This window comes from Scleropages formosus, chromosome 13 (genome assembly GCF_900964775.1).
Source record: "Scleropages formosus chromosome 13, fSclFor1.1, whole genome shotgun sequence".
Taxonomy (NCBI): domain Eukaryota; kingdom Metazoa; phylum Chordata; class Actinopteri; order Osteoglossiformes; family Osteoglossidae; genus Scleropages; species Scleropages formosus.
The window spans coordinates 15013105-15027419 of NC_041818.1; the positions used below are offsets into that span (position 1 = coordinate 15013105).

Genomic DNA, 14315 nt, shown 5'->3' on the forward strand with positions numbered 1-14315 from the left:
AACATAATGAATAATAGTATGTTTACATTTACGTTTACGTTTATTCATTCAGCAGACGCTTTTCTGAAAAGTGTTGTACATTTCATAGAAAATACAATGTGTGCATTACATTAGGAAAAAGAAAGACATAGATGCAGATGTGTGATTCTCAAATAGTTTGTTTCCTTCACCATATGAACAAATGTTCATCACACGAGTAGCTGCATAAAACTCAGAATATCGATGATTCCTATTCTCTTATATGCTACATATTAACATTTAACATTGTTATGTTAAATGTTATATATTAATAATAATTAATATGTTAATAAAAGTAGATCCTTCTGTACATTATGCGATAAAATGTATCATTAGCTAACAAGTTTTATTTATTCATATGTCATTGCTTAGCTACCATGTATAAAAAACAATGGCGTTTATATGTAGCTGTATTTCATGTTGCAGAAATTTGGATGAGATACCTTTTTCGCAGTAGATTTTCACCTTGAATTTGATTTTAGACTTAAGCACTAGGCTAACTACTTTCCTGTATCTAGGTAATCAACAGATATTTTTGTGATTTATAGGGGATAAATTACATTTCTAATATGTATTTGCCATTTACACAATACTTTTTTCAGTTGAAAAATATGATTAAATAACTGTACTGTTGTGTGTTACTAAGAAAAATTTGTACATCATGTCCGAATCGCATATAAACAATAGCCCTGAGTTCTAAACATCATGCTCCAGTCAGTTTATTATCCTTGTATAGACTTAGAAAAACTTGTATTTCATCCTAATGTGAACAATATACGGTATTTACCTGCCATACCATATGTTTCCCAAGTTTTAACGTTATACATGTGACATAAATAAACATAATAAAAATACAGTGAAACCACTGGTGTTTTTTTGATGTTTCTGTTCCAAACAGAACTTTTTGGACTTTCCAAAAAATTCTACAGTTTTTTTAAAGTGCTGGTAGCACAGTCTGGTTGGTCACAGTTGCATTTGCAAAGACATGGGCTTCAGGTGAACTGTTTACTCCACATTATGGTAGTTATGCCAGGGAATGTATGTGTCAGAGAGAGGTAGTGTCTCAGAAGGACTTGTGCCCTACCGAGGCTATACACCACCTTTCATGCTGTGCCTCCTTGGCTGGCCTGGAATCATGATCCTGACTGCATCATATGAAAACTGGAACAAATAGGTGGACCTACAGAGTTGTGTGGAACCATAGCATGGGGCAGGGATGAATATGATGGACAGTTTATGCAGCAAAATGGTATTGTGGCTGCCCACCTCCTAGGGGCCCTATGCTGTGGCTTGCAATAAATCTAAAGGATTTGCTGTTTCCTTAGAGACACTTCTGGGCGTGGGCTTCAAGAGACACTTCCTGTTCTGCTCTTTCGGAGAGATGCTTAATAGACACTGCCTCTTTTTTTCTCTTAAAGTGGTAAAAGTGGTTTTAATGATAGCACGTTCCTAAGGAGTCTCTTTCACATATTGTCTGTTTTTCACTGTTTCAAATGACCTTTTGTGTTAGGTGTGGTAAAGATTAGTGATATTATAAAGTAATAATGCAGTACCAATCAACATTTAGCGATTTGCTCGTTGATCAGGTGTAAAATTACTTGACGAGCTATAAATTCAGATGAGACTGCAACTCCATAAGTAGTCTGAAATAATTCAAGAACAATCATAATAAATCAGTTAGTCATCAATAAATGCAGCTAGTTTTCTGGTACCCACTTATTATGTTGTTATGGAAAATGAGCAGGGAACTCCGGTAAGAATTTTTTCTCAGGTGACATACCAAGATGTTCCACTTGATACAAAATAAAATGAAATTTTTTGCACATTGCCTAAGTCTACTGTATATTACAGGCTTTTTTTTCTTCTTTAAAATTAATTAAAAAGTAATGTAATGCACAAATTGTATTTCTATGAGATGTACGTCACTTTGGAGAAAAGCATCTGCTAAATGAACAAATGTAAATGTAAAATTTGTGCTATTTTCCTTAAAAACTTTCTCCATTTATAAATGTTTACGGTTTTTCGATTAACAATAGATTAGGAGAAAGCAGTACAAATATTAAAACATTTCGTTGAACATTTTCAGTTTACTGACACGGATTTGAAACTTTCTGTGGCGAGGAAAAGATTATTGTGCCTTTGTGGCTTTAATAGTTTTACTTACGCAAGACATTTGATAGATCTAAGCGCTAACCCCACAGCCACGTGCCCCAGTTATACTACGAGCTTGTGTACTTCAGAAGCTGTGGGTCAGGATCCAGGTCAAGAAGAAATAGATATGCCTCAGCACTCTGGACTCATCTGCATATCAAAACGTTTCAGAAGCTTTTGAAAGAAAGACCCTAAAACAGTCATGTATAAACCAGCATTTGTGGAGGAAGGTGTTGCTCCTGGACTGAAGAGCTCTTTCTCCCATTTACAGACATGGAAGCAAGAGAAACTCCGACCCTTTGAATTCAAAATAAAAATCAGTCCCTCCCCCCTTTGTACTACAGAATACCACAGAATGTGACATTTTTTTATGCGAATCAGGTCATCCAATTGTATGAGACTGGTGTGGTTTCTGACCTGGACTTTTTCTTGATATTTTTGCTGCTCTGCAGAGTTTTTCTTAGCAAGGCCATAAAGACAGAAGCAATGAAACCAACAAGACTTCACACTTCCCTTGTGCTCTTCAGTTATATATGTAAGTGCAAATGTACAAAATGAAACAGCTGAACAGAAACAACGGTTCTTATCATAGATACAAGTGCACTTTTAATACTGACTATAATAAACTATCAATAACTATATGAAGTAAAACAATATAATAAATACATTTTCCTCTGACATTTAACATTTTAATAACGATTTACTCTGATATATCCGAAAAGTTTAATCAAGCATCGAACCTGTTATTATTAGCTTACTATGTATATTTTATTGTGATATCTTTTTAGAGAAAATGAAAACAAAACCTGATTTTAACATTTTTAAGTCTATTGTAGTATATGTTTTTTGTAGTTCTAAAAGTGAAATGCTTTTTATAGTTCTAAAATTTAATGTGACAAATTTCCGAAGAAAAAAATTTAACTTTATGACTGAAATGAATATACATCAGAATTAGAATCAGAAACTTTGGAACTTGACAAGGGAATACAACCATTTAATTGTTTTTCCCTCCTTTAACAGAGCATCTGAATAGAAGTGATGCAATATTGAACTCTATTTCATGTTAATATAATAACAGCTCATATGGGATGAATGTCAACGTTGGGTTAAATAACCCATTTTCTGTCTATTATTCTACACAGACATTCTTCTGTATGTCTATATATATATGTTCTGTATAGCATATGTTTCAATCTGAATTAATTGCTTATGGATTTTCATGGTTTCTTTTGTGTTATAGATAGTACGCTTGCGAGTGAGGTTGTTCAGCCTGATCTCCTGATAACGGCTCAGCTGGGTGACAGCGTGACTCTTTCGTGCTTCTGTCTAAAGGATGAGGTGTCTTTCATTGCTTGGTTCAAGCAGCCTGTTGGCCAGAAGCCTCAGATCATAGTGAAAGCCTATTATTTAGCAGATGGTGACTTTTCAGATGAGCTTAAAAACAAGGACCGTTTCCACGTACGTAAAGAACAGGGAAGTTTTAATCTGACCATTTCAAAAACAGAGAGATCCGATTCGGCAGTTTACTACTGTGCTGCAGTTTTCTATTATGAGATCACATTTGGACAGGGAACCTTTCTTAAATTCACAGGTAAATAGCACTTCAGTTTTATTCTGAATGGATGTATTATTTGCTGCAGTTGACTGACAAGTGTTTATTGGTAGTTCTTTTTACAGCGTAATGACATGGTCTGTGAATTAAATTTTGCTGCATGCATTAGATCAGTACCAAAAAAATGCTCCTTAGATACAGCTCTGGTACTATATTAGCAGCCTGCAAGGTCTGAAAGACATGGGAAGAGAAAAACAAATTGTTATATTGATAACCAAGTGCAATAGCATGCATTATATGCTAAGCATTTTGTGTATATAGCTTGAAAAAAATCATTCATGCTAGTTGTCCAGGCTACTAGTTTGTTTTACTACTTCTTACCCTGTCTTCAATGATTATTCTGCTGTCCACATCATGACAATTTTTCAGCACAAGGAGGTCACCAGCTTAAATCATAATATTCCTGTGCTATCATCTGTTTAATTATATAGCACATTTCTCAGAACTCATTGCATATTGTGTATTTAACAGTACTAGTATGACTACAAATGTCACTTTCTTTAATCTTCTGCATACTAGTGTGCTATAAGAACGGAAGACTTTCTGCAATAAATATACTGAGACAAATGCAAATTATGTGACAGCATTGTTTATAAACTTAACTGTTACTTTAGATTCCAACAGCAGGACTGTGGTGCAGCAGGTGGTGTCAGACCCAGTGCATCCAGGAGACTCGGTGACTCTGCAGTGCACAATAGACAGTGAGACCTGTGCAGGAGAACACAGTGTTTACTGGTTCAGACACGGCTCGGGAGAATCCCTTCCGGGACTCATTTACACCCATGGAAACAGGAGCGATGAGTGTGAGAAGAGCCCTGAGGCTGGGTCTCCTACACACGGCTGTGTCTACAGCCTCCCCAAGAGGAACCTCAGCCGCTCTGATGCTGGGATTTACTACTGTGCTGTGGCCACGTGTGGAGACATACTGTTTGGAAATGGGACAAAATTGGACATTGAAGGTAATGTACTTCTATGTTAAATATAAAAGCATACTAAGTATTTAATGTTTCCTACAGTTTTTCTGACTAGAAATCATCAGTTAATGGATAAACCATTTGGCAGTTACTCGTGCAATGTACGTTGGTTCACATGGATCACAGCTGTGCTTTAGAATCACTTGTCTGCATCTAAGTCTTTTCTGTTGATCTAATGAACTCATCATTGAAAGAGAAGGAATGAATGGGACCATTGAAGAATATATAATTTCTTATTATAATACATACAGAAACGATTTCCAGTTTCTACTGTTTGGAAATGGGATAGCTCTGGAGTAATATCTATGTTTAATATACTATAGGTTATGTACACTAAATAATACACTAGAAATAATTGTAACTTGAAATGAATAAATAAGGGAGGAAAAGATGAAAAGGATGAAAGTTGTTGTCATACATATGAATGAAGAATATACAATTTTTTTATGATAATCATATATAACCTAACATTGTTTCCGCATTAGTTCAAATACATTTTCCCCTATTTTTTCAGATTTTCATTTCTATTTCTATTTGATTTATCCCATACATACCTTTAAGGAAACTACATACTCATGATTTCATGCTGTTTCAAAAAAAAAAAAAAAAAAAAAAAAATCACTTACGATGTCGAGTTTAAATGTTAAACTATAACACTGAACAACACTGTAACACTGAAAAATTAGTGGACTTCAGCAAGCTTCTCTTTTGCTTAAATCAAGAACAATACATTTTATTGTTTATGTTCAGGCATACTTCAATCTATTTAAAAAGGACAGTCAATGTTGAAACATTTTTGCATACAGTGTATTTAGATTTTAAAACCTGAAATGATCTATTTTCCTCCAGGATTTGACTGGGGTTCAGAGAAGACTGCACTTGTTTGGCTTTCCATCATAAGGACTGGAGTTCTCTTCTGTGTCCTGTTAATGCTCACCATCCTCTATGGGTTATTGAGAACATCTCAGAACACCTGAACTCTATTGACTGAATTCATATGGACTGACCGTGATGTTCATCCATTTAGCTGCAATAAGGGAACAGATGACATCTGTGCCTGCATCACAGACGCAAAGCTGAATTAAAGCAGTTAATCTAGACTGTTTTTATGTACAATAAATTATCTTGAGGTTGATAATGTCAGTTCTGGAATGCAATCAATATAACTTTCACAAGTAGATTTAACTCAGAATCAATAAACCAGTATAAATGAACTAAGTTTTGTGTCACGAACTGGGATGGGTGTTTGGATCCAAGCGCGGGTGTGTTTATTCTGAATCCAACGACACAGAGGCCAGACGAAATCGATGGTCCGGGGCAGGCGTGGGTCTTCTGGTGTGCAAGCGTCGTTTCGGGGGCAAGACAATACTCAGTACACGAGAAGGCAAGCAGAGGTCGTAAGATAGGTGAAAACAAGAACTAGGAACAGGACGTTGGGGAAGAATCGCTGAATTGGTGAGCCGGGGCTTTGCAAGATTCCAAAACCTTGTGCTGGGATGGCGCTACCTTTATCCCTGGTCTTGATTAGCATCAAGAGCAGCTGCTGGGCTTGTGGGCGTAATATTTTGACTAGAGGCAGATTTTTGGCCAACGAATACAGCGACATATAAAGGACTGCTGAACAAGTACTCCTACGTTTCAATCTTGCCTTCATCTCATTGTTGTGTGCAAATCAGTTTGTGCATAAACTTAATTAAGTTTTTGTGCTCTTTGTTTAATATATTGATGAGGTGAGAACAAGGCCTGGAATGCAAGATGTCTTGGGGAGATCTTTGGAAAATAGAGGCTCAGCTTCATCCATGCAGTCTGTTATATCCTACAAATCCATCTCTCCTGTTGAGCTGGAAGAAGATGATTGACTATCATGTCCTTTATGTCGAAAGAGAGGGACATAGGAGCACAGGCAAAACCTCTATGTCGGAAAGGTCTCGTTTGACTCAAATCAGCCAGGTGCAGCAGAAAATCCTTTGTGCCAAAGTCATCTTTCATCTTTTCAATACTTTTGGATGGATTTATGCTTTTAGAAAGACAACAAATGGCTTCAACATCCAAGACTATAATAATGGTGGATCTGCAATGCTTTCAACACCCAGTTTGTGGGGAACTGTTGGTTGCAATGCTACATAGCTCTGTATGTGTGTACATGTACTCCATGGTGTTAATACTGTGTCTGTAGTTTTATCAAATGCATGCTGATAAACTTACCCTAAATTGCTTCAGTAAAATTACCCAGCCGAATAAATGAGTAATTAAAGAAGTCACTTTGGAAAAGAGCATCAGCTAAATGAATAAATGTAATTCAAATTAATTGGACATCCTCTGAAATTATACATGTAAACCTTACTGAATATACACACACATTTTCTGAACCACTAGTCCCAGACAGGGTCACAGGGAACTGGAGCCTACCCAGCAACACAGGGCGTAAGGCTGGAGGGGACACACCCAGAACAGGACGCCAGTCCATTGCAAGGCACCCCAAGCGGCACTCGAACCCCAGACCCACTGGAGAGCAGGAGCCGGTCCAACCCACTGCGCCACCACGCCCCCCGGCTTACTGAATATACCTGACGGGAAATTGACTCATCTCTGAAAGAACTGATGACTTTTCTTCTTGAACAGAAGATCCCACTACACAATATTCCATTGAACAGTCTTACATTGTTTGTTGCTTTCAATATTGTGTCCGCTGTCTGATGGTGCTTATAGAGACATCAAGGACCAAAAACAGTTACAGCAGATTCATAGGAGAAGAATAAAATCTACAGTGTGAAGGTAAGCCATGTAAGCCAGCAAGTGTCTCCTCCCCCTCCAGCCTTGCGCCCTGTGTTGCCGGGTTAGGCTCTGGCTCGCTGCGACCCAACTCTGGGCAAGCGGTTTCAGACTGTGTGTGTGTGTGTGTGTGTGTGTGTGTGTGTGTGTGTGTGAGATAGCACATCAGTGTCCCTCCTGAATCAAGGTTTGGGTTTTACAGTACCCAATTATAGTGCCTTTTCCATCCTCGTTTATGCCTAAATATTTCTGTATATCTGTCCTTGACATAATGGGTTTTGTAATGTGCAATCATCTAGTTAGGCAAATTCCAATTGTGAAAGGATAAAATTACCACTTTTTTAAGTAAAAAATTCCATTTTAACGTTTTAATTTCCCAGTTAAAATGTCCTAATATATTTTAATATAGTATTTTAAAATTTTAAACAGCAGTGAATTTTCTCCTGTGCAAGTGTGCCATTCAGGGTGTGACATGCCGCTGTCCATGGTTCTGAATTTCACTCTTGTTTACGTGATACCAGCTGTACCAACCGGCCAGCTTAATGAGGCATTGGCTCACAGGTACGTGAGGTTGTCCATGTGCCCAGCTGCATCCAGTTTCTTTTTTCTAAAGAAGAAATGGGTGCTGAAACCATGGTCTCACTACAGGAGTTTAAGTGCAATAACATTTTACTATTTAATGTATGAGGGGGTGCGGTGGCGCAGTGGGTTGGACTGCAGTCCTGCTCTCCCGTGGGTCTGGGGTTCGAGTCCCGCTTGGGGTGCCTTGCGACGGACTGGCGTCCCGTCCTGGGTGTGTCCCCTCCCCCTCTGGCCTTACGCCCTGTATTACCGGGTAGGCTCCGTGACCCTGTATGGGACAAGCGGTTCTGAAAGTGTGTGTGTGTGTATTTAATGTATAAATCAAAGCAGGCTAAATTAGAGCGAAACTATTTTGTATTTTTAGGCTACCAAGGCAGCCACTAGTGAGTGTACTGCTTAGAGCCATGTCCTTACTGTATGAAGTTCCCTGGTTTGAATCCCACTCCTGTTGCTCCTGTAGAAATACTCTGCTAAATATTTTGGATACCACTCTCCTTTGTCTCAGAGATGTCCCAGACATTGATGAGTGGATGAAGTTTAGTAGGGCAGTATGGAGCAATGGGCTTTTCAACAGTAAAAGAAACAGAATGACAGGAGATGCTCTACCCTGCTTTTTAGGCTGTGGTTGCCCACCAAGGACATTAAAATAAAGCTTTCATCAAAGAAACTAAACTTTTCGTACATAGGTCCATTTAAAATCATCCTGCAAGTAAACCTTGTCATCTTACCACTTAATGTTTCTGACTCAGCATATCTGTCACTTACCTTTAATGTATCCCAGCTAAAACCTTTTATTACCACTGTCTTCCTCATGAGGGGGGTGTGGTGGTGCAGTGGGTTGGACCACAGTCCTGCTGTCCGGTGGGTCTGGGGTTCAAGTCCCGCTTGGGGTGCCTTGCGACGGACTGGTGTCCTGTCCTGGGTGTGTTCCCTCCCCCTCTGGCCTTATGCCCCTGTGTTCCTGGGTAGGCTCTGGTACCCTGTATGGGACAAGCAGTTCTGAAAGTGTGTGTGTGTGTGTGTGTGTGTGTGTGTGTGTGTGTGTGTGTGTGTGTGTGTGTGTGTGTGTGTGTGTGTGTGTGTGTGTGTGTGTGTGTGTGTGTTCCTCATAAACCCCCTTTCCCTCTGATCTGCTGCATCCTGTTGTGGTTGCTAGGACTCCTGCCTTTATAGTTGAAGCTGTCCTAGACTAAGTGTAATAGGGTGGAAGACTAGACTACCTATTCGACTGGAAGAGTTATAGACTGGTGGAACAGTTCTGGGTATCATTCCAGGAAAATCTGGACCTTTCTTTCATTGCACATTTCCGTAGGGATTATCTCGACCATCCTGTTTCTTTCAACACTGTATTTGAGAGATTGTGACCACCACTCCCAGCTTGTACCACTAGGATGCTACGTTCTGAAGCCGGAGAGACAGTCCTGAGCCAAGGAAAGTAATCAACAAAACCACACACACACACACTCCGGTTATCCTGAGCAAGGTCGCAGCAAACCGGAGCCTAACCTGGCAACACAGGGCGCAGGGCTGTAGGGAGGTGCCCCAAGCAGGACTCAAACCCCAGACCCACCAGAGAGCAGGCAAAGGCCAAACCCGCTGCATCACCGCACCCCCTTCAACAAAATCACCTTATTTAAACTTCTGGGCTGCAACTGGAATTTAAATGGAAAAAGGCTTTCCAGACTCTATATATGATACTGCATCTACAAATCTGAATGATAGGTGAAGTTCTTTATGAGGAAGAGAAAAGAAGGAAACAAGTGACATCAGAACCGGAGCAATACTGCATTTCATGTGACCACACATAGGCCTCCCCTAAATCACAGATACATGTCACATGTTTCCTTCATTTTCTGCAATCAAAATTACATAAAACATGTTTGGTTTTTGTTAATGTTCATTCTGATTTTCACTGTGCTCTCAAAAATCATGCAAAAAAAGTGGCATGAACCTTACAAAGCACCTGCAATAAGTGAACTGCCTTCTTAAGATACATTATGTAATCCAGTAATGAAGTGTATGATTGTTCACATGATCGGGAATAATCATCAATATCATCATCATCATTATCATGACATGATGATAATGGCACATGTATGATTTTATACTGAAAAGATGTGAAGACAGCATTGAATATTTCTCAAGGGGTGTGTCTTAGTGCTGTATTTAACCAGTAGAGGAAGCTGCTGAATTTCCTCCTGTACCAGACTGCCTTGTGAAATGAGGAGCTTTTTCAGTTAGTGAGCTGAAGAGCGATGAGGTGATGACGAGAAGTCAAGGGCAGCCCCAAGTATGATCCCACTCTGTATATTAATTTTGATTCCACTCCAGCCATGTAAGTCTACGTGTTTGAATTTTGTTTAATATACGTTACTCATGCTGTAAGAAAAGAATGGAAAATATGTAAAGATCGCAGTTTACCGTATTTTATGCCTAAATGTGTTTCCTTCAGCACTTTTTGAGTTTTACAAATAGTTTGTTCCAGTTAATGTGAATTTTTAAATAGATAAAAATCTATTTGCCATAATCAATGAGTAGACCATAGTGTGGTGTCTTTTACAGGTGCAACTGGTAATCAGCATGTTTTCCAGCCTCACCGGTCAAAGTCGGTGCGTCTTGGAGATCCTGTCACTCTAGAGTGCTACACAGATATGGAAAATGTCATTACTTGGATTTGGTTTAAAGACACAATGGAACACGGCTTAAAAAGTATGATAACAGTTAATTATGAAAATCAGCAATTTCACGCGGAGTTTGCAAACGATCCTCGTATAGCAGTTCAAAGAAGTGATCAATATTGCAACCTGAGTTTGTCACAGGTCAGCGTCACAGATGTGGCCTCATATCACTGTGGAATACACAGGTTTGGTAACTGGTATTTTGGAGCTGGAACATTCTTAGTGCTCAAAGGTAAGTCATGTATTTGTGAGACCTAATTTGATTGTGTGCAATATGTTTGTCATTGCACTACATTTGAGACTTGACAGCATTAATATTAGTCACAGAAAGAAAAACATCAACCGCAGCAGAATTACTGAAAGACTTTTCGACATTTTTGATATTTCTTTAAATCTACTACAGCAGGTTCAAAACCAACAACATAATTCAGAAATTGCATAAATTGCATTGCACAGCCTTTTAACTCATGAAGTTGAGCCAGTTCATATTTACTGAAATATATAATATGATGAAATACAAGTTGTAATAGCAGGTTCAAACAAACACCAAAGCAGCTGAGATTCATTTTCAGTAAAAAAAATAGATAATGGGGATTTTAAAAATGTCAGAATCCTATTTGCAAGGTATTATTTGCATCATTTACATCTCTCGGAGCCACCTCAGCATTCCAAAATGATTTGATCTTCTGTAAATACTTTTGTTTAGACCCATTACAAGTTATTCAGCAGCCTGTGTCAGACCCAGTGCGTCCAGGAGACTCGGTGACTCTGCAGTGTACAGTAGACAGCGAGACCTGTGCAGGAGAACACAGTGTTTACTGGTTCAGACACGGCTCGGGAGAATCCCTTCCGGGACTCATTTACACCCATGGAAACAGGAGCGATGAGTGTGAGAAGAGCCCTGAGGCTGGGTCTCCTACACATGGCTGTGTCTACAGCCTCCCCAAGAGGAACCTCAGCCGCTCTGATGCTGGGATTTACTACTGTGCTGTGGCCACGTGTGGACATATATTGTTTGGAAATGGGACAAAATTGGACACTGAAGGTAATGTACTTCTATGTTAAATATAAATCTACACTAAGTATTTAATGTTTCCTACAGTTTTTCTGACTAGAAATCATCAGTTACTGATAAACCATTTGGCAGTTACTTGTGTGATGAGCATTGGTTCACATAGTTCACAACTGTGCTTTAGAATCACACGTCTGCATCCAAGTCTCTTTCTGCTGATGTAATCAACTCATTGTTGAAAGAGAAGGAATAAAATGGACCGTTGAAGAATATATAATTTCTTATTATAATACATACAGAAACGATTTCCAGTTTAGTTCAAAAACTTTTTTTGAATTTTTCCTCTCTTGTTAAGCTGTATTTTCCAAAGCAACATATAACATTAAGGTATTTGCTGCAATTTACCCACAGCTGGATATTTTTACCAGAGCAGTTTTAGTATCAGTGCGTTGCTCAGTGGTACTACAGCTAGAGGTAGATCTTGAATGTCAGTCCTCCGAGTCCGGAGGCAGCAGCTCTGACCAGTGCCACTTCAGTGTTCGTGAAAAGTATTCACAACCGTGGACTTTTTCACATTTTAGTGCTCTACACCACAGAACTGTTATACAGTATATTTAATCAAGAATTTTTAGTACTCTTTAACACAAAGTATTGTATTATGTCAAAATGAAAACAATACATTTACTAAATGGCAGGCATTTTCAGAACCGCTTGTCCCACACGGGGTCACGGAGCCTACCCGGCAACACAGGGCATATGGCTAGAAGGGGAGGGGACACACCCAGGATGGGACGCCAGTCCGCCGCAAGGCACCCCAAAGCGGGACTCGAACCCCAGACCCACCAGAGAGCAGGACCCGGTCCAACCCACTGCGCCACCGCACCCCCTCCTTTACTAAATGGTTAAAAATAAAAATTGAATGTAAAAGTATTCACCCCCCCTTTTTGTACACTCTGAAATGATCCCCTAAGTAACCAGTTCTCTTCTCCAAGTCACAAAATTACTTCACTGGAATCCATCTGTGTGCATTTGTGTCTGAGAAATTCTCAATTAAATACATTATGATTCCATGCTGTCACCCAATAAAATATGAAAAAGTCCAAGAAGGTGGGGCTGAATGCTTTTTACAGGCGCTGTGCAGTACAATAATGGGGTTAATGGATATATTGTTTGGATGATGTTTCATTAATACAAATAAGAAACCTAGTTTATTTGTTATGACCAGGATCTGAAATTCTAAATTCTTATTTTAAAATCATGAAAGCTCTGAAGGTAGGAACTTATTGATTGACTTTGGGTACTCATTTACCCACTACAGTTCATTCCACATTTCCTACCATTAGAAATTGTTGCAAGAAAGTTCTTTATTCCTTCCACTGTGATTAATTTAAAACTGTATTAAGCTTGTGATATATTACACAACAGATTTTTGATTTTTATGTTTGGTGTTTCCTTTCATGCTTGTATACTAAACACAGTTTCACAGACAATACAGCATTCAGGTTAATTGTGATGTAATGAGTTTGTAAAAGAGGCAGTATGAGTGCCTTAGATTCATGCCTAAACAGATCTGAAATAACTTGCCTGAGGTTACTAAATACAAATTGCTTCAAGGTAAATTGACATGTACTTGGTTGAGAAGAAAGACAAAACAAATATCCAGCAGTCTATTGATTCATAATTCTATTTGTTTTTCAACAGATGTCAATAATAGTATTTTGATCTATCTTAACCTTGTGGCTGTTATCATCGTGTCTCTCACTGTCAATATCATCCTTATTTCTTTGCTGAGGAAAGCAAGACAAGTTCGAACAGGTAGGCAAACATTACTTGATTTTATAATGGGTCCTGCCTATTTTCGCTGGTGTGCAACACAGGTCAGAAGCAGTCTAAATGGTTTTTTTTTTTTAGTATGATTTGCATAGATGTTAAAATGATTATTCATTTCTCCAGAGTAACATGCAAAGGTTTTACAGAAGCCTACAATTACCATTAATTTATCACTTAACACATCAAACATCAACAAGCCTAATCTTCTCTGGAACGATACACTCTACACACGCCTTGGCGAAATAATGCCCTGATAAACTCACTGATCATGTAAACTGTAGTTTCAATCCATGCTTAAGAAACATTTTAAAATTATAAGCACATTTTTCTTAATGATTTGTTGTCTATACAACACTGTTCCTATCTGTTTATGCTGACGTAACAGGACAGAGGTTCTTTCACTCCAGAAGTCTCTTTGTTCCACATCTCATGGGGAGAAGAACTTTGGAACTATTCTTTGCCATCTAAGGCCACGAGTTTGTTACATGACATTGCACTTTCTTTCTATTAAAGGAACTTACCAAGCGGGTGATGCTTCTGGAACAATCGAGGTAATGCAGAGCCTATATTTTAAGTCACTGTGCATTATTACAGTCTTGATTAAAACCTCAATGCTGTAGGATTGAGTGGCAGGAGATAAGGACGCTAAATATACCCCTGTTGTTTATTGTAGGATGACCGAGCAG

The 14315-nt window shown here is 38.8% G+C and overlaps 1 protein-coding gene across 1 annotated transcript; it reads left to right on the forward strand.

The window, feature by feature from the left end:
• Window positions 1-2371: 2371 nt before the first annotated feature.
• On the forward strand, window positions 2372-14097 carry LOC108929666 (uncharacterized). Its single transcript, XM_029257513.1, has 7 exons — window positions 2372-2399; window positions 3410-3760; window positions 4396-4740; window positions 10672-11019; window positions 11494-11832; window positions 13501-13614; window positions 14015-14097. Exons 1-7 carry the CDS (start codon window positions 2372-2374, stop codon window positions 14095-14097), a joined length of 1608 nt encoding a protein of 535 aa, XP_029113346.1.
• The last annotated feature ends 218 nt before the right edge of the window (window positions 14098-14315 follow it).

Bases quoted from the DNA above. Each gene is read 5' to 3' on its own strand.
- LOC108929666 (XM_029257513.1), top strand. From the start codon at position 2,372: ATGTATAAACCAGCATTTGTGGAGGAAG. The intron at 4,741-10,671 runs GTAATGTACTTC...TGTCTTTTACAG, and splicing joins GACAAAATTGGACATTGAAG to GTGCAACTGGTAATCAGCAT. The intron at 11,833-13,500 runs GTAATGTACTTC...GTTTTTCAACAG, and splicing joins GACAAAATTGGACACTGAAG to ATGTCAATAATAGTATTTTG.